At 29.2% G+C, this 25,415-nt stretch overlaps 1 protein-coding gene and 1 pseudogene across 1 annotated transcript; one reads left to right on the plus strand and one right to left on the minus strand.

Moving 5' to 3' along the window:
* Window positions 1-8,546: 8,546 nt before the first annotated feature.
* Window positions 8,547-14,771, minus strand: LOC105139001 (small G protein signaling modulator 1-like; annotated as a pseudogene).
* Window positions 14,772-18,753: 3,982 nt separating this feature from the next.
* Window positions 18,754-24,843, plus strand: LOC105139008 (uncharacterized). The gene is made up of 3 exons (XM_011045286.1): window positions 18,754-18,926; window positions 24,100-24,271; window positions 24,522-24,843. Exons 1-3 carry the CDS (start codon window positions 18,769-18,771, stop codon window positions 24,666-24,668), a joined length of 477 nt encoding a protein of 158 aa, XP_011043588.1. The 5' UTR covers window positions 18,754-18,768; the 3' UTR covers window positions 24,669-24,843.
* Window positions 24,844-25,415: the final 572 nt, after the last annotated feature.

Below are 25,415 nucleotides of genomic sequence, written 5' to 3' on the forward strand. Positions count from 1 at the left end.
AAAATTAAAAGTATTTTTAATTAGATTTTATTCAAACAATCTACATTTGTATTAACTCTTTGTAAAAGAATTTTTTGTCATTTTGTTTAAGTTATACCCAAAATAAATATATAAATAGCAAATATATTCAACAAATTAATTAGTTGGTCAAACTCTCCAAATAATGTTAAAACTTTAAAAGAAACAAAAATCATTTTTTATGAGTGAAAGGGATTAATACAGCATATTTTATATTCTTTGAATATTCTCCTTTGAAGTTCTGACCAAGAAAACCAAAGAGAAAGAGCATATCTTCTTCTTTTGTTTATCATGTGACCATTTCCTTAAATATATGTTAGATAATGTGGCTGAAAGAGATTTTAAAAAAATAATTAGGTGATTTTCGAGGATTTTAATATATTTATATCAAAACCATTTAAAAATTCTTAAAAAATTATTAATTTTTTAATAATATATCATTGTTAAAAAAAACATTTGAGAAGCATTTTAGAAAGTATCTAAACATCAATCCTTAAATTTGCCATAATTATTGAATTTCGATGCTGAATGCTACAAAATATTTGTCTCGGTGAATCACATGGGGCATTTACGTGTAGATTCAAAGGCTTTCGGACAGCAGGTCTCCCATGATTTGATCGAGAAAGATTTTGTAAGAATTTAATTACCCTTTGACCATTTACTCTTTTTTTATCATGTGATTGTATAGAACATCCTGCGTGTTTTCTGTTAGGGCAGTTGCTGTAGTTATGATATGAAAATATATAATTAAAAAAAAGTTATAAATTATAGTTATATATATATATATATATATATATATATTTGAGGTTTTAAGAGCATTAATTAACCAAACAGTCTCCAAATGCAAAATATAATTTTCACCGCATGAATGTTTATTTTTGTGTTAACATTTTTTAATATATTTTTAAATAAAAAATATTTTAGAAAACAAGGATTAAATATTGAATAAACTGCAGAATAGACCCCTGGACTTTGCTAGATTTACAGATGCTAAATGCACCATGGATTCCACAGAGATCAGTGGTCCTTTTGCTAGATGCTCACAGAGAAAGTGACGTCTTTTCTACTTATTCTGGGGAGGCGAGAGGAAGGTCTTGTGCCCTTTTAAGCGAAGCAAAAGAAGAAAACGTTGAACGACTCGTCTTTCATTCTATGCTGAATTACCATCATTAATTGGGAATAAATGACTTGTATCTCTTTTAGTCAAACTATCCTCTACTTTCTCACAAATTAGATAGATTTCCTCCATTTACATAGATTTATACTTAATTTTAAATAAAATAAAAATAGTATAATTCAAGCTCATGACCGCTTGATTAATAATAATTTGAGATCATATCAAAAATTTATCTCAATTCAATAACTTAAAATATTATATAATATTTTAAAATATAATTTATATAATTTTCGTGTATATAAAGATCATAAAAATATTTTAATTTTTAGTTCTTTTATATATATATATATATATATATATATATTCTTACCTAGTGTTATGGTTAGCACAATTTTTTTTATACTTTCTTGTTCTTTTAATTTAAATAAAATTTTAAATTGTCTTGTTGTTTTAATTTCTGACTTTAGTAAACTTTGTTAAATATAGCCTATATCAGAATGTTAAGTTGATCTTTGTTAGATTTCAAAATTAATAGCATCCATTAATAAATTTTTAAAAGTCACATACTCTTAAAAAAAAATCAAGAGTATACATACTTGACTGAAAATAAAATGAAATGTACAAAACAGCACATGTAACGTGTTCACATGTCAATTCGGAAATTCACATAACAAATAGAAAACAAATATGTTTAATTTTCTTAACGGTTAATTTTTATATTTTTTTAATAAATATAAAAAGGGTGTTAAAATCCAAAACAGCTATTAATATGTCAACAATATTTTAATTTTTATGTAGGGTTTTAACGCTTCTTTTACTCATTAAAAAAATAACAACAAGTAAATAAAATGAATTGTCAAGTAGGATTTTGTGTACCCATAAAAAATAAAAAAATTATAGCCATTACTATCACTTAACGATGACGTTAGCTCCTCATTAACATACCTCCAATATATATATATATATATATATAATCAACACATTTGGATTATAGAAAGTTACAAATTACAGAGACTCAAGACCTGACTGTGTCTGCCTTCCATTTGAGCAAAGGTGTCGGCTGAAAGGCAAGTAGGTGATAAAGCATTTAGCTTTTGATTAAATAAAGCTTGATCATGACATGGGCCATTTTACAAAATAGTAAGAACAAGTTGCGTTCAAACCCTAACATAAAGCAGCAAGTCCATGGTTATTTTAAGCAGGATCTCCGACCCATTTGTTTTTGCGGCTGGTATTGGTTAGTGACCCTTTTATTATGAATATAACTTCAAAAATTGTTTGGTTATGGAGAATATTCTTGGGGTTTCTAACAATCATGACAAAAACTTTGGGTTCAAGACAAGCATAAATTTATAAATTTTTCTTGAACATGTTTTTTTCAAATCACATAAAAAGTATTATAATATCAAACATGTATTTAGACATATTTTATAAATATATAAACTAAATAAAAATAGATTTTTTCAAATTTTAACTGAGTTTAATGTTATAAATAACTTAATTAATATATTTATTAAAGTTATTAATCTCAATTTGATTTAAGATGAAGTTATATGTTATAAATTAACTCAAATTTATCTAATTTTAAGATTATTTTAAACAAAGAAAAACAGTATTGTTTTGATTGGATTAACCAAGTTGTTTTGTAACTGAATCAACTTCTATTTGATTTTTTAAAAAAACTTATTCTAAATTTGAATCATTAAATCTCAAATTAAACTCTCAGATTTCATAACTACTAACCTAACCATAGAGTCTAAACCCCAAGTCGGTTGTTAGCCAACAAGTAGCTTCCATAGTAATTTTCGTGTTGAGTGCTTGACCTTCAATTAAGCAGCATCATGCAAAACTAAGCTAATTTGAATTTCAAAGTTCGGAATTTAATGGTGGAACCTTTCTTCTTTTATTTTTTATATCGCTGTGTTGTTTTTTATAATTTTTTTAATATATTAAAATAACAAAAACATTGATACATCAAAACAAAAAAAATAAAAAAATAATTTAAACAATATTTAAAAAAAACACGATTATATCACAATTAAAAATATTCTTTAAATATAAAATTTTAAAAATCAGTGATATAAATTTAATTCATGAATATTATAATATCTATAAAAAATAATATAAATTAATATCCATAAAAAAATATAAACTAATCCGTATATCTAAGTCACTTGCATCTAAAATAATTTGAATAGGATAGATTTATAATTTATAAAATATTAAAAGTTAAATTTGATATAATTATCCTACCTAACTACATTGATTAACAACTCTACTTTTAGAGAAAGTTCATCGCATCAAACCACCTTTCACATCATAACAAGGGTGAAAAAAAAAATGTCAACAATACTCGATCTATTCAATAAGAGTAATTAAATATATTAATTGGTAATTTGGGTTTTAACAACTTTTTTATATTTATTAAAATTATAAAAATTAATAAGTTAATAAAATGAATTGTTATATTGGGGTTTAACTTATTTTTATTTCCATAGAAAAAATTTAATAAGTTTATAAAATAAATTGTTAAGTTGGATTTTATAAATTGTTATATTAAGTTTTTTATATATATATTTATTAAAAATTTATACTTGTTACTACGGCATCATTACTTAAGTCATGTTTGGTATTGTAATATAGTTATGTTTTTTTTTTAATTTAGTATTTTTAAATTTTTAAATTTTTTAATATGTTAATATAAAAATAAATTATAAAAAATAAAAAAATTATTTAAATATATTTTCAAATAAAATACTTTTAGAAACAATTATTGTTATGATATCAAATACTATCTTAGCAGATACATCAACTATTTATTAACATAGGTCCAATATTTTATTTAATTGCAATAATTATTAATGTTTATACATTAAATTTTCAGAAGAAAAACCAATACATTTGGATTATAAAAAGTTACAAATTACAAACACATAATATCTTATTATCTTTGCCTCTGGTTTGAACAAAGGTGTCGGCTGCAAGCCAAATAGGTAATAAAGTACTTAGTTTTGAGAAAATAAAGCTTGATCATGACTGTGGCCATTTACACAATAGTAAAAAAGTTGCGGAAAAACCCTACTACAGGAGGTTTTGGAGATTGTGGGGCAAAATATTTTTTAAACTAGTTTTTTTGTTTGAAATTAAATACTTTTTTTTATTTTTGATATTAATACATTAAAACATTAAAAAAAATTTAATTTAAAAATTTTAAAAATAAAAAATACTTCTTAAAACATCTAAAATAAAAAAAACAGAATTTATTTTAAATACCTCCAAATAGTTGGTTTTACTCATACATTAAGTTTGCTAATATCCATTTAAACCTAATAAAGATAGATTACAAGTTTCAAACTGGCCTCAATGTTATCTTCATACTTTTATACTTTGTTTAGGGTTTTGTTTGCAATGGAGTTCAATAAAATTTGAATTTTTTTATTTAAAATTAATTTTTTTAATTTTTTAATTTTTAGATTTTTTAATATGATTATGTCAAAAATAATTTTTTTAAATAAAATAAAATTTTTTTTAATATATTTCTCAATAAACAAAAACCATACTCTCAAATACTTTTTGAATAAAGTATCATGTTTTATATTCCAAGACAACTTAATTGATGACCTAGCCAAGATAACTAACTAAACTTGGCATTGTTAATGACTCGACCTCGACCCAAGTTGTTAGTTAGGGAGGTTAACATGTATTTTCAAGATTTTTTTTTAAAAGCTAAAATAATATTGTATTAAAAAAATTATATAAAAAAAATCGAATTAAGTTTTAATTAGATTGATGGTTGATCTGTTGGGTTATTTATTTATTTATTTTTAAATCTAGCCCAAACTAGAGGTTAGGTTAGCTGGGTGCTAGCTCGAACCCGCGAGCCGACAAGATGCTTCGTGTTGAATGTTTTATGCTTGACCTTCAATCAAGCAGCACCATAAAGCCAGTTTCAAGTAACTTTAGCTGCTGCAAATTGCCCAAGTTGGTCTAGATCCCTTGATTCTATTTACAAAATACATAGAATCAAAGAGATGACGTTTCTTTATTCTGTCATGTAGAGAAACATATATATATATATGAGGTGACACTTGCAAATTAGAATGTCCATTTGAGTTTTAAAGCTGGGAATTCAGTAGTGGAGCCTTCCTTTTCCGTATGATTTCAGATTTGGCTAAATATTCTTATTATAATTATTTTTTAAAATTTTATTATTTAAAAATATTTAATAATAATTTTTTATTTTTTAAAAATTATTTTTAATATCATCATATATAAAAAAATTAATTTAAAATAAAAAAATAAGTTTTTTTATAAATATCTCCCTGACTTGGAACTAAAGAACCTCCATCTGTCGTTGTCTGTGTATCTTTAAAAAAGCCACAAGCTATATCTCAATATTTTCTTGCGATCATAGGCAAAATACAGTGTACTGTTCATGCTGGCGGCAACAGCTTGGAGAGCGACCCCTCTCTTTCTCTCTCATTTTTCAATTGATCGAAGAGCTTTGGTCTCCCGATTACAGATATGAGCAGGTTCCCTTTCCACTCGAGAGTGGAAGCTGACGAGTGGGATCAAGTGTGAAACAATATCAAAATATGATAATTTCATCTTTAAGCTCGGAATAGATCATGATCCTTGGTCTTAGACTGACAGTAGACTCAATGCATGTCTTGCGACTCTTTTCATGCAAAAATTGCTTACCAGAATGGATTTCAGATCTAGTTCATTATTGTCTCGAAAAAAGACATGAATTATTGGATTATCAAGTCATTTAAAAAAATTGCTAAATTAACTTGGATCAATTATTTTTATTAAAAGAGTATTGTTTTGTATTTTTTAAAGATAAATCTTGAAATTAACCCAATCAAGTTTGGACAAATTCGTTAAAAACCCTATTAGATTATCAAGGATTTACCCAATTCAACTAATCCAATCTCCCTATTTCTGTATAGTTGCAAGATGCATTTAAAAGTCCTCAAAATTTAAAATACAAAAAAAAAAAATTAGAGGTAGGGGTCAAACTTTCTTATAATTTTTATGTAATTTATATATGAAAGTAAATGTAAAATTAAATGTTATTTGATAAAATAATTATATTATTAGAAAATCATTCTAAATTATCATTCTAAATTCTAATTTAGAATAATAAATTCTAAATGAATATAAATTTTATTCAAATAAAATGGAATAAAAAGTTAAATATATAAATATATTATATAAATTAAATGTATTATATAAATCTACATGTATTATTCAATGAGCATCTTGTAATTCATAAAAATTAGGAGCAATATAATCTTTATGTAAAGGCTACCCTATCCAATTTTCCAGCATTAGGATACGTTTTATATGTGTATGATTATAATAAGAGATTTCCAATATATTATAAGATTTTTTTTCTTGAAAATCCGCACTTTTCCAAATCTAAAAAACAGATGGAATTCTAGGATTCTTTCTAAGAGCAAATATTTTTATACATATTTCTTCAAAAGTTAATCTAAAATAAAAACAGTTTTTAATGATGTTATACAACATTGCTTTTTTAATATATTATTATTTTAATATTTTTTTAACATTTCAATTTAGTTTGTTCTTTTATTTCTTAAAAGTTGTCCAATGAATCTTTTAATTCAAAGATAGAATAGGTAGATTTTTAGATGATAAGTTGATTTTTTTTCTACTTATATTGCTATTTTTTGTCTTAGTGTTGTATATAATCTATAATGATAATGATTGATAATAAATTTTATAAATCAACATGTTTAATCAACAAGTTTTAACAACTCTGTTTTATTAGCCAATAATACTAAACTTAATGCTAAACTTGGGGAACTTAATAAAATTTTATTGTTCATATAAATATCTTTTTTTTTTTCACCAGCCTCCCTTTTTTGCATTTTCTTCTTCTTTTTTCTTTTCATTTCAACTTTATTTTTCTCAATTTCATTTTTAGATTTTTTTTTAACAATCATTTATATTATTTATAAATCAATCAAATTAATTAAATCATGTATTAAATTATGTTGGGATGAGTTCAATACATTTTAATTTAAAATTTAGGCTAAATAAAGAATTAGATTAAGATGTTTTTTCCTATCAATTTCATCCTTAATTTTTTTTAACATAGAATTAAGTTACTCTTGAACTAGTTAAGTTAATTGGATCACGTTAAAACAACTCATATACAATATAATTTTAAATCCAAATTAAAAGAGAAGTTCAGTCAAAAAAAATTTTTTCTTATTAATTTTATTATTTTCTTTTCAAGTCTTACTAGCAGATTGATTTATCTTTAAATCAATCAAGTCAATAAGATTATATTAAACCAATTTTCATTCCATTTTAAATTCGGGATAAATAAAGAGTCAATACAAGAGGTTTCAAAATTAATCTATTATATTGACTTTAATAACACTATTAAATAATTCTATATAACCTAAATATTTTTTTTTGATTTATCTAAAAAAATTAATCTGATGATAATATAGCATGAACATAAAAACTAGTCAGTTCTAGTTAGATAATGAATCTATATTCTATATCCATATTCATGAAATTACAAACAAATATGGTGGGGTCTCTACAGAGAGAGAGAGAGAGAGAGAAGAAGAGAGATCACGATCCCCGTGTCATTGAAATCATGAGCCCACTACCTGCATACCTCCAGTTTTACAAGATAAAAACTGATTGGTTGCGTAACACTTTGGATATCCAAAAAAAAAAAAAAAAATCACAGAAACTCGTGCCTTGTAGAATTGGAAACCCTAAAGCCAAGGCAGAAATCACATGCAGGCACGTTGCTTACTAATAACGTTTCCTTCATTGCTTAATAGCATAATGGCATGGAAGAATGTTGAGCACACACATTAGGGCATGCGAATAGCCTGATGCACTCAGACCGTGATTTAATTCTTACATCATAGACTAAAACTGTACATTATAATTATGATGGTATAGTAGTTTATTTATCAAATTTAAGAGAGATGAAAAGTCTAATTACAATTGTTTTTTAAAATATTTTTTATTTGAAAATATATCATAATAATATTTTTATTTTTAAAAAATAATTTTTTATATTAACACATCAAAATGATTCAAAAACATTAAAAAAATTAAGCAAAAAAAAATAAATCAAATTTTGCCCAAACCCTTGGAAGGCAATATCAAACAGGGAATAAATCTTCTTCCATGCTTTGCTACATTCCATCACAAGGTAATAAAGCTAACAAGAAATGCAGAAGAGATACGCCGAGTTGATGATGCATAAATAATGGCAGAAATCTATACAACCTAAGAGCCGTGATATTGACAAAGGTAGATCTGTCATCATAAAAATATTTTCAATTAAGTGATATTGTCGTGTCAAGGATTAAAGATACAAATAAGTGCCTTGAAAAAAAAAATCTTTCCACATAAAATTACACAACTCCTGCTCAAGTTTAAGAACTCGTCAATGGCATTTTGGCAATGGCAATGGGTGGTCACTTTCAATAATTTTTAGTTTTCATTTTAAACTCCATTTGAAAAAAGAACAAGGAAATCAAAATTGACAACACACAATTTGATCCCTCTCTAACATCTTTTTTTTTTTTTTTTACAATAACTTGCTCTCTAAATATATGGTATAATGATCTACGGAAAAGAAGGAAAAAGTCCGTTCACCTAACCTGTGAGAAGTATCGTCCATACAACTTGTTGGCACCTTTTGATAATGAAAGTACGATCAACTGAACAATATCTTTGAATGGCAGCAGCACTTTTCTTTAAACAACTCCATCATAAATGATCCAAGTAACAAAATGTTGTTGAGCCATAACTCAGCATCCCAGACTACTGCTACCATCTCCAAGTGCCAACATGGTGCTTCTGTCAGTGAAATCTATACTAAAAAAGGCAGTACTATTCACCATTCTGGACTCCATTGGTCTTGCTTTTCATCAGCTGATTCAAACAAGAATTCAGTTTTAAGAAAGGCAGCATGAAAGGAAGATATATCACAGAACTAGACATTAATTTAACAGATGCTATTACAGGAAAAGGAAAAACAGGATCACTGTTTCATTCAAGAGAAATTAACCAACGAGCACCTAACCTTGTAAAAATATTTCTTCCGCAGTTTAATTGCTGCGCTTATGCATCTTTTAACATGTATACTGAGCAGCCTATCATTGAAAATCTGCAGTCATTTAAATAAACATGTCAATGAAAGGAGTAAAAGAATGAAACCAGACAAAAAAATTCCTGTCATTAAATAACAATTTTTTTCAGTGTACATTGATGAGGATCCACTTGACATAGATCTTCAGTTTAATGCATCAGAGACAACTCAATGGTAAAAAATACCCAGCAATTTTACAAGAACCCACAATCAAGTATACCAGACAGTAGTCTGTTATTCCAAGAGCACAAATAGAACGATACCACCTCATCTTCAAGTTCATTAACTGTTCTTTTCTTGAGATCTTGAGCAAGAAGAATACCCTAGCATACACTCAATTAAGCTAGAGATGAGCTGCTCTAACTTGCTCATTTAATCCACGGGTTACTTCAGGAGAGATGAGGAAAGGGAAAAAAATGTTTTATCAATTAACATCGTCCATACAACTAGACAAGGTACAGTAGATGGTGCAATAATTGGCAGCAAAAAAAAGAAAGAAAGATCACATAATTGATTGCCACAAAGCTATCAAAAGAATATTAATTATATGAAGACAGTATAATAGCACTACAATATAATACACCTGCCTTTATCATATCATCAATCGAGCAAGTTTCTTTTATTATTTTTTGACGGTTCATGATAAGAATAACCGCAACACAGAAAACAGGCAATTCATCATCCCCATTCTTAGTTGATGAGATCACGTTGTCAATCTGCACGTGGTAATTTCTTGACCAAAAATACCTTGTGAAACCACAAAAGTGATAAGTTGATGCAGATTTTATTCCAGTGTTGTCAGACGAAGAGTGCTCAACATGTCCATACTTTGATTGTGAACAATCCCTTGAACTACCATCACTGTTTTCAACGCTTTCCTCTCTTAAATCTCCTCCAGAATCCCTTGGAAGATTGAGCACCAGTGCCTCCAGACAATTCACCTCTAAATCACACACGACAGATTCATCAAAACCAGCAGCCCACATCATCTGCATTAAAGACGATTACACAAAAGTCAGATCAATTTCAACTTCCTGAGATAATGCAATGAAGTAATAACCTCCCATTTGAGTTCATGATGCTTCTAAAGACATGATGCTTTAAAGAAACCATGTTCATGCTGATTAAAAAAAAAGAACAAAGAGAAGAAAAGAAACCATGTTCGTCAAACTGTACTTGACTAAGGAACATCCCTTGGGCTTATATAAACTCAGACACACTTATCAGTTAAGTGCATTGCCCTCCACCTTTCATAAAATTGATTCATTCTATATTTCTAGCTTCAGCAATGCCTGATACAAACAATAATAGCAATATCAGCTTTGTTCTGATGTTGTCTAGCTCAGTGAACAACAACATTGTTCTGCGGACAGACCTTTTCTTTCCAGTGCTACAAAGCAACACCTCGTCATCAACAACAATAGCTTGAATTTGCTAAATGAAAACTATGTAGATTTCTATATAAATTCTTCCTTTCAATATTCGCTGCTGCAATGCAATGAAATAAAATGCCACTGGATCTTCCATATTTTAAAAAAAGGGTTTCCTCAAAGGAGCAGGTAGAAGGCAACCACCAAGAAAATCAGCCATAAAAGGTAGAGATATCACATTCCCTTAGAAGGGAACAAACAGATTTCAGGAAATCACCCAACAATCTTGACAGATTACCTAAGGATACACAACCACCTGGGAAGACAAGTAACGGTAGGCCTCCAATTACAAAGTACTCATGTTATACCATAATCAACTGAGCAAACTGTTCAAGCTAGTTGTTTTCATGGTATGAAGACAACATCATATACTTTACAGTTTATTGCATTCAGTGCAGAGCAATTGAACAAACCTCCCACATCCGAAGAGCTTCACTAAAAGATAACTCTCGGCGGAAGAGAACCATCAACATCCGGAATGCAAAATGGAGGCTTTCAGCACCTATACGTGATAGGTGTGCAAACATTTCCTTGTCTGTGAGTTCCAAGATATGCCACAATGCTTGCAACTGCTTCATGACTCCAGTTGGTCCTTCCATCTGAAAATTTTCTCGCTGGATAGTGGGGAAAACACATGTTAGAGAGGAACATCAAATTATCCAGCTACATTTTTTTGCCAAAGTTCCTATTACCATTCTCTGTAGAAGCATCTCAAAGCACCAAAATGCATCAGCATTGTCCTCAAAGAGAACAACAAAAGGAGACAGCAGATCGCTCATGCCTAAAACCAGATAACCAAATGAAACATGCAAGTTTCATGCTTAGATTTTCAGATAGAATAGAAATTTAATAAATTTGAACATAACTACGGGTTCACCTAAAAAACCAAATTTATAACAGAACAACCTTGACAATAACCAGTAGCTGGATTAACCCATGCGTAGACAGCAAGGATATCAGACATCCTGGCTAAATTTCTCTTATCCTCATAGAATTCAAGATGCGTATCTGTTCTTACAACATCAACAACTGAAAAAGAAGAAAAGGTTGTCAGATCAAAGAAATTGCAATAACATTAAAATTCTTGAGATACATTCAGAGCTTCTCTTTCAAAATGAAACTGCAAAATTGTAACTAAGGTACCTATTCAATGCAATGTCCAGAGCCATTCGGAGACACTGTCCACACCAGCAGCCCCTCCATTGGATGTTGCATTTAACAATGGTGTCTCAGGAACATCAACTATTCTCAATTTGTTCACTATTCCTTTCTCACAACCCAGATTGTTGGACTGTAATACCGGTACATGGTCCTCTTGGTGAACTAATTCAATTTCAGATTTCTTCTGAGGTGAAGCATGGTTAGATGTTTCCCCACTGGATTCAATAATTAAATCTACATTATTATTAATTTGAAAACTGTGCATCCTGTCATCTTCAAACCTCAATTTTCTTTGTGTAGGTGGTCTGTCATCATGCACACAACTTTCTTTCTTATCTTCTCTCTTGTCAAACAAATCAGTGACAGGTAAAGGAGGAAAATCAAAATAACTGTCTGCTACATACTCTGATCCATAAGCCTCTCCACCTCCTTTTGAGGAACCACTATTGAGCGGGCCTGAAGTAGGTATAAAACAAGAATCACATGCTGCACTATCTGAGCTTCCCCTCAAACTGACAAGCCCAGCAGAATCACTAGAACTTTCCCCGGCACATGTGCATGCTGTATCTGTACAGTTATTATTCCAGTTACTATAATTCTCTAATATGTTAATAGCATCTACAGAAGTTCGTCTACTTTTGACTGTAGCTTCCCTTGACCCATTATCCTTGGATGATGTCCTCATATCCATAACTTTGGACCCCACAACAAAAGCAAGGGCACCAGTTCCTATACTTGAATGCATTGTTTGACATTGTTCAATGAGGTCTTTGTACCATTCCCTGCATAAAATATTTCATAAAGTTGTTGCTCCTAAGAGGATTTAAAGATACTGAAAATAACTAAAACAGATTCCTTTGCCCAAAATACTTAAATAACTTGCTTAAACCCGATAAAGACACATCACGAGAAAAAAACATCGTTGATAAATCAAATTAAAAGCTAACCATTGTGTCATGCAAAGTACGACAAACTGAAAAAAAGCAATCAATAAGGTACATACACGTCATAGTTTTTGTAAACAGAAGATGAGAGAAATAAAAGATGAAAGGTATGGAGTTAATGATGCTTTCACTATGCTACTATGCATACATATGTGTATTGTGTTTCATTGTCTGCAAACTCTATAATGATGGTCCGATGCAACTTTTTAGATCATGTCCAAGCCAGTATTGATGACAGTAAAAGGATCGAGAAAACTCTTTTTAAATGGAAGAACAGATGGCAGTATCTATTAAGACTGAAAGGTGAGCGTGAAACAACTGCAACTGGGCTCAACAACAATGCTTCCTTCTACCACTTTGAGAGGAAAACACATGTGCACTATGGTGGAGTAAGATATAGGGGGAAAGATTGACAAAACAGTGTAAAGGGGGAGTCTTCTGAACTCAATCTAATAACTAAGGCTGAATCCCGAAAATAATATTTTGTAGGGAAATGCATGCCTCTGTAATATCTTATGGACTGACGAGAAAGAATTTTCTCTCTCTTTTTTTTAATCCATATATAAAAGCACAAACCAAATGAAAATCTGATGATAAAAAACCATAGACAGGTCCCAGGCATTCATAGTTTGGCATAAAAGCCATAACAAGAAAGAATCCGACAATACTCAAACAAAGCCAATAACCTAGAAAATCTAACATTAAGACTACCTCCACATTTCAGAAAATAGAAAATCACTAAAAATGACTTATTCAGTTCATCAGTTAATGTGGTTAAACAATGAAAAAAGAAAAAAAAACGTAAATACCTCCTCGCTGTCCTCAGCTGACTCCGGGACTCGGAAGTGGTTCCCAGTGCATAACAGCCAAGTAGAAATTCCCAAACTTCTGGCCTAATAGATGGATCCACACCCTAACACGCAGCAAACGATGTCATATAGCTACACAGAAATTCCAACTTACTTCATAGAGATATGAAACCCAAAATTATAGTCTAGAACCAAATCAGCACCATCTCATTATTCAACGAAGGACTGGAAAATAAATTTAAGGGGGCAAAATATAGCAACAACGAGACAGCATACCGCCAAAACTATCAACTTGAGTGCTTTCCGAAAACCCGAAACCTTTCCATTACTATCAAAAGTCGACTCCCATTTCTCCGGCTTAAGCATTTTGCTTACCTGCAACATTAACAGCACAAAATCCCTATCAAGATAAAATTAAAAAAAAACCTCACCGATAACACGAAATCTTATGAAATAAAAGGTCTGAGCAGTCAATCTTACAGTTATAACAACCTTTATAAGTGATTGAGGAAGACAAGGCTCTCATATCCTTCCCCATTGTTCCTACTCTCTGTAAATTCACCACCGATATCGCTTTTCCACATTTCCATTGCTTCTCCTCTCTCTCTCCACCAGACATCTACACCAAAAAAATCCTCCTTTTCTCTCTCTCTCTAATTATTTTTCTTAGTCCTTCCTAAATATCATCGCCGTTTAATTAAATGACAAACTCAACAACTGCAATTGCGAAATCAAAATTAATGAACCCTCATTAACTGATTAATTTGATTAATGATGAAAAAACATCGAATTTAAATAAAAAATACATGAAATTAATAGATTAACTGGAAATTGGAAACGTCGATCGAAATGGAATAGACATGCAGCAATGATCGGATGATCCGAGCAAAATGTATGTACGCATGAAAGAAAAAAAAAGGGTACAAATATACGAGTATGAAAAAGAAGGTATGTGTACGAATACGTACAAACGTACGGAGAGAGCACCTGGAGAAGAAAAGTGACATCGCGGAGAATGGTGAGGACGAAGAAGATAGGAGGAGGAGGAGGAGTTTGTTGTCCTCCGTCGCCATTTACGAAGAGTTTTGTTTTTTTTTGTTTTTATAAAAAAAAAGAGAAGAAAATAAGAAAAAGAAAAAAAGACCGTTTATTCTTATCTCTTTCTAGTTTTTTATTCTTATTTTTTCCCCTGAATTTTTTTTTCATTTCTGTTTCATTTGTGAAAAGAATGCTTTCTTTTTTCCTTTAGGAAATACAAATTCTAATATGATTAATTTATCCTTTATGTTTTATGTCTAAGGGTGTCGGGTCCTTTAAGATTGTATGCATACATATATTTTATAATTATGTTATTTTAAATTAAATCTAGTTTGGCTTTATCAATTTTAAAATTAATTTGATTGATTGATTAAATTTTAATCAAAATTTTATTTAATTTAAAAAAAATTAATTTTATTTAAAAAATATAAAAAAATCATTTTGAATTAACTTAAATTAATTAATAACAACCGGTTTATATATATTTGTGTTTGGGCATGAATAATGCTCATGAATTTATAGAATTCAAATGCATAGTTTTAAAATCCAAGTAATGAGTTGGTTTATTAAAAATAAAAAAAGTTAAAATATCAGTTAATTAGTGAAATAACTTGGTATGATGTGGTGGGCTCAATTATACTTGATTATTTTTTTAAAATTAAAATAATATTATTTTATTTTATAAAAAAATTAAAATTAATTTAATTAAAATCTATAACCGGAGTCTTGAATCGGTCAACCACGACACCTGATTGAAAAATACTGTTTAAATGTACGTTATTACAGACCGAATGAAAACTCATGCTGTCCAGGTTGGTTTTCATTATATATTTCTTTTTCAATCAGATTTTTCGATAAAGTTGAAAATACCACTCCATTTATTGTCTGGATTTAGGAGAATAAAAGAAAGAGATGAAAGAGAGTAGCTTTCCTTGGCATATTGAGTTGAAGTCAAAGTCATTGTTTTTTCTATTTTTGAAATCTCATAAAATGCGAATTTCCCCTCTTAGCTTCAGTTTCTGTGATCTCTGCGTTCGCATTTGCCAGTGTTTCTGGAGGGAAACAATCTTTGAGCTTTTAATGAGAGCTCACGAGGCACTCCTTATTACAACTGCATCACTTTGAGTCCGAAATAATTGTGCAGAGGGACATTGTTCTTGCTTGACGGTGTTATAAGCTCTGTGCAAGCCCAACTGTTTGCAGGCAGCCAATTTATGGACCTATTTACTACCTCCACTGTTAAAATAAACTATATCTTGATTTTTCTGAAAAACAGAACAACAGTCCACCAGTTAAGAATTGATTGACCATTTCAAAGACGGTTGAGAATCGATCACATTCTTAGTGAAACTGAGAATAAGGAGTTGACGGAATAAATGGGGTAGCTCACCGGAGAACAAAATTATCAAAGGCACAAAGCAGGGATTTGAAGGGTTTTGCCCCATGACTACAACAGGGATTAGCTGCAGTGTTTCTTGAGGCGATGTGATTTACTTCTGCAGGGAAAAACTATGGTCGTGACGGATTTAAATCACTCGTTCCCAAGTACCTAAATATATACACTCATTTCTCTCTGGAAAAGGAAGAAGAATTGGAGCCAAATAAGGAATATGAAAACCAGCTAGCTCCCATGAACTAGTCGAGAGCAGTGTTTATGTTCATGGTAGGATGGTAGGGGTGCCCAAAAAAACTAAAAAATTAAATTATAGAAAAAACAATTAAATAAATTAAAATATTTAAAAATTTAACTAGTTTGGTTTGATATCAATCTAAAATAAAAAATCAAAAAATTAAACCAAACAAAAATTAAGTCCATTAAAAATCACAAAAATACCCCAAAATAATATAGTTTTTAGTTTTTAATATAAAATAACTAAACCAAATCAAAACCAGCAGGTTGAATTTTAATTTTTATTTTAAAATAATAGAATTGAATCAAAACTAGTTAATTTAAACTAATTTTAACTTTTTAAAATTAATTTAATTATTTTTTAAAATAAAAATTAAATCAAATTAAAAATAATCACCTTTTATTATTCACAAATACGAAGGAATTTTGTTGATTAGCCGGATGAGATTTCCAATGCCGAAAATTCTGGCTTCAATGAAGATGAATACGAGCATATCAAATTCTTCTACAGTTTAGAAATGAAAGCTAATTTGTATTTTTAAAAAAATTAATTTTTTTACTAATTTTTTAAATCTTTTTAATGTATTAATTTTAAAAATAAAATATTATTATTTTAATATATTTTTAAACTAAAAAAATACTTTTAAACTATAATGCATTATCACAATTTCAAACAAATTATCATATAGATTTTTTTATTTCAACAGCTCGAAACTCAATTCGCTCAAATGTTGATATAACTTTAATTTTTCCCATTCCGCAATCAAATTTACAAGGAAAACTGTACTTGCGATTTTGTTCAACAGGAAGACCGAAAACACAGGCAATCTCGATCCTCTTTTTTTTTTTCTTTTCTCTTCCTCTTTTTTTTTCCTTTTCTTTTAAGTTTTTTTTTTGGTTTTTTAGATGTAGAGCCTTTACTGTACCCAAAGCAAATATAAATTTATTTTTTTAGATTAATATAGATGTTCGGAACAATTTGCATATATCACGACTAATCTCATGAGTTCTGAAGTTAATAACCATGTAAGTCTCTAGTGGTCATTATATGAGTAATCAAGAACTCAAATCTGAAACCACAGAGGAAGCAAGCCTCTTGATCTCAAATCCTTACCACTTGATCACCATCTAAATAGTTATTATAATATAAATTCATTTTTTCTTATATGGGTGATCATTTTTATAAAAATAATTAAATTAAAATTTATAAAATATAATAAACAAAACTGAATCTAAATCAAAACAAAACCAGTTTTAATAAATTGATTTTGATTCCATTTGGTTTTGATTTAGTTTGATTTTGATTATTTTATATTAAAAAATTATATTATTTTTTGGGGTTTTTAGACTTTTTCGTAGGCTTGATTTAGATTTGGTTCGGTTTTTTATTTTTTGATTTGGTTTAGTATATTTTTAATTAAATCGGTTCAATTTGATTGAAAGTTTTTTTATTTTAGATTTATAAAATCAAACTTAAATTGAATATTTTTAAAATATTTTAATTGATTTAATTAGTTTTTTAAGTTTTTTTAGTTATTTGTTTTTTAATTTTCTTGGTTTAATTAATTTTTTAATTTGTTTTACTTACCCCTAATTTCTTTTTAATTTATTAGTTATTATTTATAGGATAATAATAAGTGGACGATGAGTTAAACCTGATTAAAAATTCTAAAATCCAATTAACTTTATCATTTCTGATTATTCAATAATTTAACAAGTCTAAAATAAATCACTCTATGTCAGAACTTAAGTCATGTCTAGAAATGATTTATTGGTCTATATTGGGTTAATTGAATTCAACCTCGATCGTAGATAAGGTCCTTAAAAGAATGTATGCTTATTGTTTGAGATGGAGTTAATTTGCCGAAGAAAGGGATGGAGTTTGAGAACAGTCAACCGGACCTTAGCTGGCAATTAATCGGACCTTAAAAACATTTACAAGTCCGGTTGACTTCACTTTATTTCCCTTTTTTATCTACATTTATTGATTTAAACATCAAATTGTATTTTCTTTTAAGAACAAATTTAAACATGATACTGGAAGAAATGTTGTTGCCACTTCATAGTTTTGATTTATTTTCTTTTCATTTACTAGTTTTTATTTATGACATTTTTATTTAGATTATGTTTTATTTTCTCATTTTTTGTTTGAGATTATATTTTATATTCTAGATTGAGATTTTTTAAACAAGATTTTTAGAAACTGATTTATTTTTTTTTATCTAAGGTTTTTTTAATTTTTATATATAGCATTCTTATGTAGATTATTTTTCATTTTCTTTGGCAGAACCCATGAAGCCCCCACCCCGCGTCCTCCCTCCTGCTGTCTCTAATTTTGCTTGTAGTTTTAGTCCCACCACCACAAGCGGCTAGAATTCTTACCGTTTTTTCGACAGTTTTTTGCGTTTCTTATAAATTCTTTCCCAGTCTTCTCAAGCTTTATACATACAGAACAGGAAAACCATGGAGAATAATGCTCGAGTTATCAAGGGTTTTATTCTTTCGATTCCAGAATCTGTGTCCCGGCTCTGGCATAGAGCACGACAACTAGAATCACAGCAGCTACCACCTCCCACCATGAACCAAGGAGAGGCTGAGCAGGAAATGGAATGGCAAAAGGTTCTTTTAAGAAAGAATCTTCTCTCTCTGTGTTTTAATCCATATATAAAAGCACAAACCGAATGAAAAGCTGATGGTAAAAAACCATAGACAGGTCCCAGGCACTCATAGTTCGGCATGAAAGCCATAACAAGAAAGAATCAGCCAATACTGAAACAATGCCAATAACACAGAAAATCTAGCATTAAGACTCCCTCCACATTTCAGAAAATAGAAAATCATTAAAAATGACTTATTCAGTTCATCAGTTAATGTGGTTAAACAATGAAAAAAGAAAAAAAAACGTAAATACCTCCTCGCTGTCCTCAGCTGACTCCGGGACTCGGAAGTGGTTCCCAGTGCATAACAGCCAAGTAGAAATTCCCAAACTTCTGGCCTAATAGATGGATTCCGAATTTAGGTGAATATTTGGGAGCGTGGATATGATTATTATTTAAAATATATTTTATATTAAAATATATTAAAATAATATTTTTTTATATTTAATTTTTTTTTGAAATTAGTACATTAAAATTATCTAAAATATTAAAAAAATTAATTTTTTTAGAAACACGGTACATTTACTAACACTTACTACATTTGCTTGTCCCTAATTTTTGTAACTTTAGGTTATGCTTGAAATTTTTGATTTAAAAATATATTAAAATAAAAAAATTATTTTTAAAATTTACTTTTGACATCCACACATCAAACCAATTTAAAAATATAAAAAATTATTATAAAAAAAAATCAATTTTTTTAAGAATCCAAACATACCCTTAACCGCCTATGGTACAACAAACACAAAGAAAGGTGTGAGAATGGATTTCAAACTAGAGAGCTATATATATATACATATATATAAAAAAACTAACACTTAAGTCGATAATCAGTTCAACAGGAAGACCAAAAACACAGGCAATTTTGTTCCTCCTTTCTCCTCCTCCTCCCTCTTCCTCGACTTCTAGTTCTTTTTTGGATGCAGAGGCTCTGTTGTTCCCAAAGCACTAAATTCATGCTTCCGTAATCTATCAGTGGCCTGTTTACAGGGTAACGGTAACGATGAGTCGCGTCTACTTGTAACTTCCAGTTAGTTTTATCATTCCTAATTACTTGATGATTTAACAAGTCTAAAATGAACCACTCCATATCACATGTCTAAGAATGATTTATTGGGCCTGTGTTGGGCTAATTAAGTCCATAGATAAGGCCCATAAAAGAATATATGATTATTATTTGGACAAGAAAAATTAATCCATTTATCTGAGATGGAAGTTTGTCACCAACCGCATGTTGGTGTTTGAGAAAAGTCAACCTCCTTCAAGTCTTTATTCTTTAACCATCGAATAAAGATGTTTCGCCTCCTGCAAAGTCGAGTCTAAGGGAAAAGATGGAAAAAGCGTTATCGTTGCTAGAAGATTCTTTGGGAAGTCGTTGTTTTCAAGTCCAGACATTTTTGCTCGGGTATGTAATCATGGATTTCCAGAAACTTAGGGGGGTAAGGGGGCCGCTGATTTTTCCAACTCCTATTTCAAAACTTGTATTTTTTAATTGAGATAACAAAACCCACCATCTCACTGCCAATGCATGGAAACTATTGAAGATAATGCACAATGGGTTGTGATTTTGTTATGTTTGGGGGTGTGATTTTGAGGAGGAATTTGCTGTCCACAATAGAAATAATAAATAGAAGAAAATACTTTTTATTTTTTTTATTTTTGGGAGTGTGATTCTGGGGTGATGAAAATATATTTTTTTAATATGATTATTATTGTTTTTTAAATTACTTTTTGTATTTAAATGTATTAAAATAATTTTTTTAAATAAACACGTCAAAACATATAAAATAAATTATTTTATTTAAGATAATTTATAAATTATTTTTTTTCAATTTCATTCTCATTCAACCTTTTAATTTATAAAATTTATTTCTTATTATTTTAATAAACTTAACAAAAATAAAATATTAATAAATTATTTTTTAGTCTATTTTGCATGACATAATCAAATACTAAAAAATATTTTTTTTTCATTTATTTTTTATTATACTATCAAATATTAGAAATTATTTATTTAAATAAAAAAATTTAAAAAATTTTTTAACAAATAAACAGAATTTAAATTTAAGAAAAAAGAATAATAAGGGAAGGAGTTATTGTATAAAAGCTCACAAGCAAGACGACGACGACGACGACGACACAAAATACTCAGGTGGGGCAGTGATGCTTCAGCGCCACGAATGGGGTGATGGCCCAAGGAGTTTCCGTCACTTTCTTTTCTGCTGGTATTAATAAGCTGGCAGTATCAAAAAGGTATTACAATCATACTATTTCTACAGTTAAAATAATTTTTAAAAAATAAAAAATATTATTTTAATATATTTCAATATAAAATATTTAAAAAAAAAACATCCCCAATTATATTCCTCACAAACCATAAAGAATGGTGATCGAGTTATCAAAGGTTTTATTTTTTCAATTCTAGAATCTGTATCCCGACTCTAGCATAGAGCTGGACAACTAGAATCACTTTCACATGTTGTAATCTTATAGGACATGTGCGAATACCTTAAAAGACAATCTGGTTAAACAAATTGATACTGTAATTGAGCTTAGAAAATGCAAATCAAACCTTAGCATAGTTCATACCAAAAACCGCTTTGAAAGACAAAAGAGGATTTTAGATTTTGCTATTGTTGTAGTATCATGATATTGTTAATAATTATCATAAAGGAAGTGCATAGTTTTTTTGTTGATCTATCAAGAGACTTTAGATTTTATAGATTTTATTTTTTTAATATGAAATTGATTAAAAGTTTTGTTTTGTAATTTTTTTTTAAAACACTATATATTATTATAGTATTTTTCCATATAGATTTTTTTTATTATAATATTTTTTTTAATTATTTATTAATTTTATTTTTTTTAATATTGAGCTGGTTGGGAATTACAGTTGTGGCTGTTTTAACAAAACACTAGGGATTGCTATAGTGTTTCCCACATAATTTTTTTGTTTTTAATTATTTTTTTTTAAATTATATTTGTCTATGTTATTTTTTTAATATTGAGTTGGTTGAGAATGCATCTTTGTAATTTTTTTTTAAAATATTTTGGATTATTATAATGTTTTTTTATATATTTTTTTTATGTTTTTTTTTTGTATGATTTTTTCAAAAATTATATTTGTTGATTTTATTTTATATTGAGATAGTTAGAATTTAGCTTTATAATTTTTTTAAAACATTCTGGATATTTGCTGATTTTATTTTGTTAATAGTGAGCTAGTTAGAACTTAGCTTTGTAATTTTTTTCTTTAAAATAATGTGGATTGTTATAATATTTCTCCACATAGTTTTTTTTTTTGTTATGATTTTTTCAAAATTATATTTGTCAATTTTATTTTTTAATATTGAGTTGGTTAAGAATTACAATTACAATAAAACTAAATCACGTGGAGAAAACACTACAACTTTCCTCATAAAACACCATGGATTGCTACAATGTCTTCCCACATGATTTTTTTAAAATTATTCTTATCGATTTTATTTTTTTAATATTAATCTGGTTAAGAGTTACAATTACAAATTAGGCTAAATCATTTGGGGAAGTATTATAACTTTCCTTACAAAACACTATGGTACAATGTTTCTAACATGGTTTTTTTATGATTTTTTTTAAATTATCTTTGTTGATTTTTATTTTTTTAATATTGAGATGGTTGAAAATTTAACTTTGTAATTTTTTTCTTTAAAAAACTGTAAATTGTTGTAGTATTTCCCCACTTGTTTTTTTTTTGTTTTTTTATAATAAGTTTTTCTAAAATTATCTTTATACAATAAAGCTAAATCATACAGGAAAAATACTATAGCTTTCCCCATAAAATAATGTTGATTGCTATAATATTTTTCTATATAGTTTTTTTTGTTATGATTTTTTTTAAAATTATTTTTTGATTTTACTAGAAAAAACATTATAACTTTCATCACAAAACACTATAAATTACTATAATATTTTTTTATAGTTTTTTTAATATTTTTTTTATAGTTTTTTTAATATTGAATCGATAAAAAAATTAATTTTTTTATTAATATAAAAAACTAAATCATACGAACAAATCACATTATGTTTCCTCTGTAAAGTCTACTGCCAAAATTCAAAAAAAAATGTCTCATCAACAAACATGTTTTATATGCCCACTCATATTATCATATCATCTAGAGAGTCCACAACTCTTGATGTTGAGTAGTGGGCCCTTCTAACCAGTTTAGGGTCTATGTTATTGCAGTCTTGTTGTGTCATCTCATGATTGATGAACTCCTATCTTTTTGGTGTCAAAAGACAGAAAAGCAATAAAAACATGATTAAACTGAGAAATTTTAAAAAAGTTTATTGAAAAAATTAAATTATAAAAAAATTAATTAAATTAATTAAAATTTTAAAAATACCAATATGTTTGATTTTAGTTTTATAAATTTAAAATCAAAAAAATTAAACAGAATTTAAATCAAGCTAAACATAAAAAATAGAGTCAAATTAAATCAAATTAAAATAAATTAATTTTCACCCATTTTAATTTTTTAATTAATCAATTAATTTATTTAATAAAAATTAAATCAAATTAAAAATCACCACTGATGCTTACACTTGACATCATTAAATTTGGTTTGGTAACTGCATCAAAGCTAGTTATTTTCAAAATCACATTCCCAAACATAACAAAATCACAACCCATTGTGCATTATTTTCAATAGTTTCCATGCATTGACAGTGAGATGGTGGGTTTTGTTATCTCAATTAAAAAATACAAGTTTTGAAAGTTGGAAAAATCAGCGGCCCCTCTTTTCCCCCCCCCCCCCCCCCAACCCACCCCCCCCCCCCCGCAAAGAACCTCATCAAGCACCCCCAGTCTTTTTCCTCGGCGCTCTCAAGAACCTCACCCAGCCCAGTCTTTTCAACAGTTCCTTATAAATTCTTTCCTAGTGTTCTCAAGCTTTATAGCACACAGCACAGGAGAACCAATGGAGAATGGTGCTCGAGTTATCATGGGTTTTATTCTTTCAGTTCCAGAATCTGTGTCCCGACTCTGGCATAGAGCAGGGCAACTAGAATCACAGCAGCTACCACGTCCCCCCATGAACGAAGAAGAAGAGCTGGCCAACATGCTCCATGCTCAGCAGGACATGGAATGGCAGAAGACGCTTATAAGCTTCTGCTTCACATCAGGACTTCAAATAGCCCTTCATTTTCACCAAATTACTGATTCCAAACTCGATTCCTTGCATTTAGTCTGTGTCCTTGTTGCAATTATCTTTTCTTGCCTCTTTGTTTCACATTTTATCAACCCCGCCAAGTTTCCGAGGACATCCAAAGTGTTGGGTACCCATGAACGAAGAAGAAGAGCTGGCCAACATGCTCCATGCTCAGTAGGACATGGAATGGCAGAAGACGCTTATAAGCTTCTGCTTCACATCAGGACTTCAAATAGCCCTTCATTTTCACCAAATTACTGATTCCAAACTCGATTCCTTGCATTTAGTCTGTATCCTTCTTGAAATTATCTTTTCTTGCCTCTTTGTTTCATATTTTATCAACCCCACCAAGTTTCCGAGGACATCCAAGGTGTTGGGTAAAGTTTCAGTTTTCCTGGCAGCCACCGTGTTTTTCATCACCATTTCAATCCCATTCCCCCCTGGTGTCAAGTGGGCTACTTGGATAATCTATACCATTTCGTTGCTTGTTATTGCCATGTGCAATTTCTGCTACTAGACACGAACTTTACTGGGCATACATTTTTTCTGTCAGTGTTTGTATTTGTTCTTCATAATAAGGCTTGCATTTTAAAAACGAACATGTTGTTTCGTTGCTGCGTGTCGGTATTTTACTTAAACATCATATATCAAAAAGTTGAACACCAGATTCCTGGTTTTCCCCCTCCTATGTATATCCAAGCATTTTCCAATAGAAAAGCACTCAAAAGTGCATGATCTTAAGCTTCAATTTCAAGCATAACAGCAGCGCAATGTTGCATTGACTGTTAATTTAACTAGCAAGATATTTTCATCCTAATTACATCATCTTGAAAACTAGTTGTTTTATTATCACTTGGTGCTTGAATTAACCTGGCCAGATCTAGTGGATCGATCGTTAAATAACTCTTGCAAACTTCAAATTCTTGGGTCATCCTTTTTTTTCCCCTACCCATTATCCGTTTCACGAAATTTGGTCTACAAAGTGGAGAAAGAAAAAGTCCCGCACTTCCTTTATTATGATTATTAACATGATCATGATACTACAACAACAGCAAAAACTAAAATCCTCTTTTGTCTTTCTGTGCGGTGTTTGGGATCAACTGTCCTCTTTTGTCTTTCTGTGCGGTGTTTGGTATCAACTATGCTATTTGCATTTCCTAAGCTCAATTGCAGTATCAATTTGTTTAACCAGATTGTCTTTTAATGTATTCGCACAAGTCCTATGAGATTACAACATGTGAAAGTGATTGTTCTGTTGTAACTA

The sequence above is a fragment of the Populus euphratica genome, unplaced genomic scaffold, assembly GCF_000495115.2.
Source record: "Populus euphratica unplaced genomic scaffold, PopEup_1.0 scaffold226.1, whole genome shotgun sequence".
Lineage (NCBI taxonomy): Eukaryota > Viridiplantae > Streptophyta > Magnoliopsida > Malpighiales > Salicaceae > Populus > Populus euphratica.

Coding starts and splice junctions, on each gene's coding strand:
- LOC105139008 (XM_011045286.1), top strand. CDS start 18,769: ATGGAGAATAATGCTCGAGTTATCAAGGGTTTTATTCTTTCGATTCCA. Junction 18,927..24,099: donor GAAATGGAATGGCAAAAGGT/TCTTTTAAGAAA, acceptor ATGGCAGAAGAC/GCTTATAAGCTTCTGCTTCA. Junction 24,272..24,521: donor AGTTTCCGAGGACATCCAAA/GTGTTGGGTACC, acceptor AGGACATCCAAG/GTGTTGGGTAAAGTTTCAGT.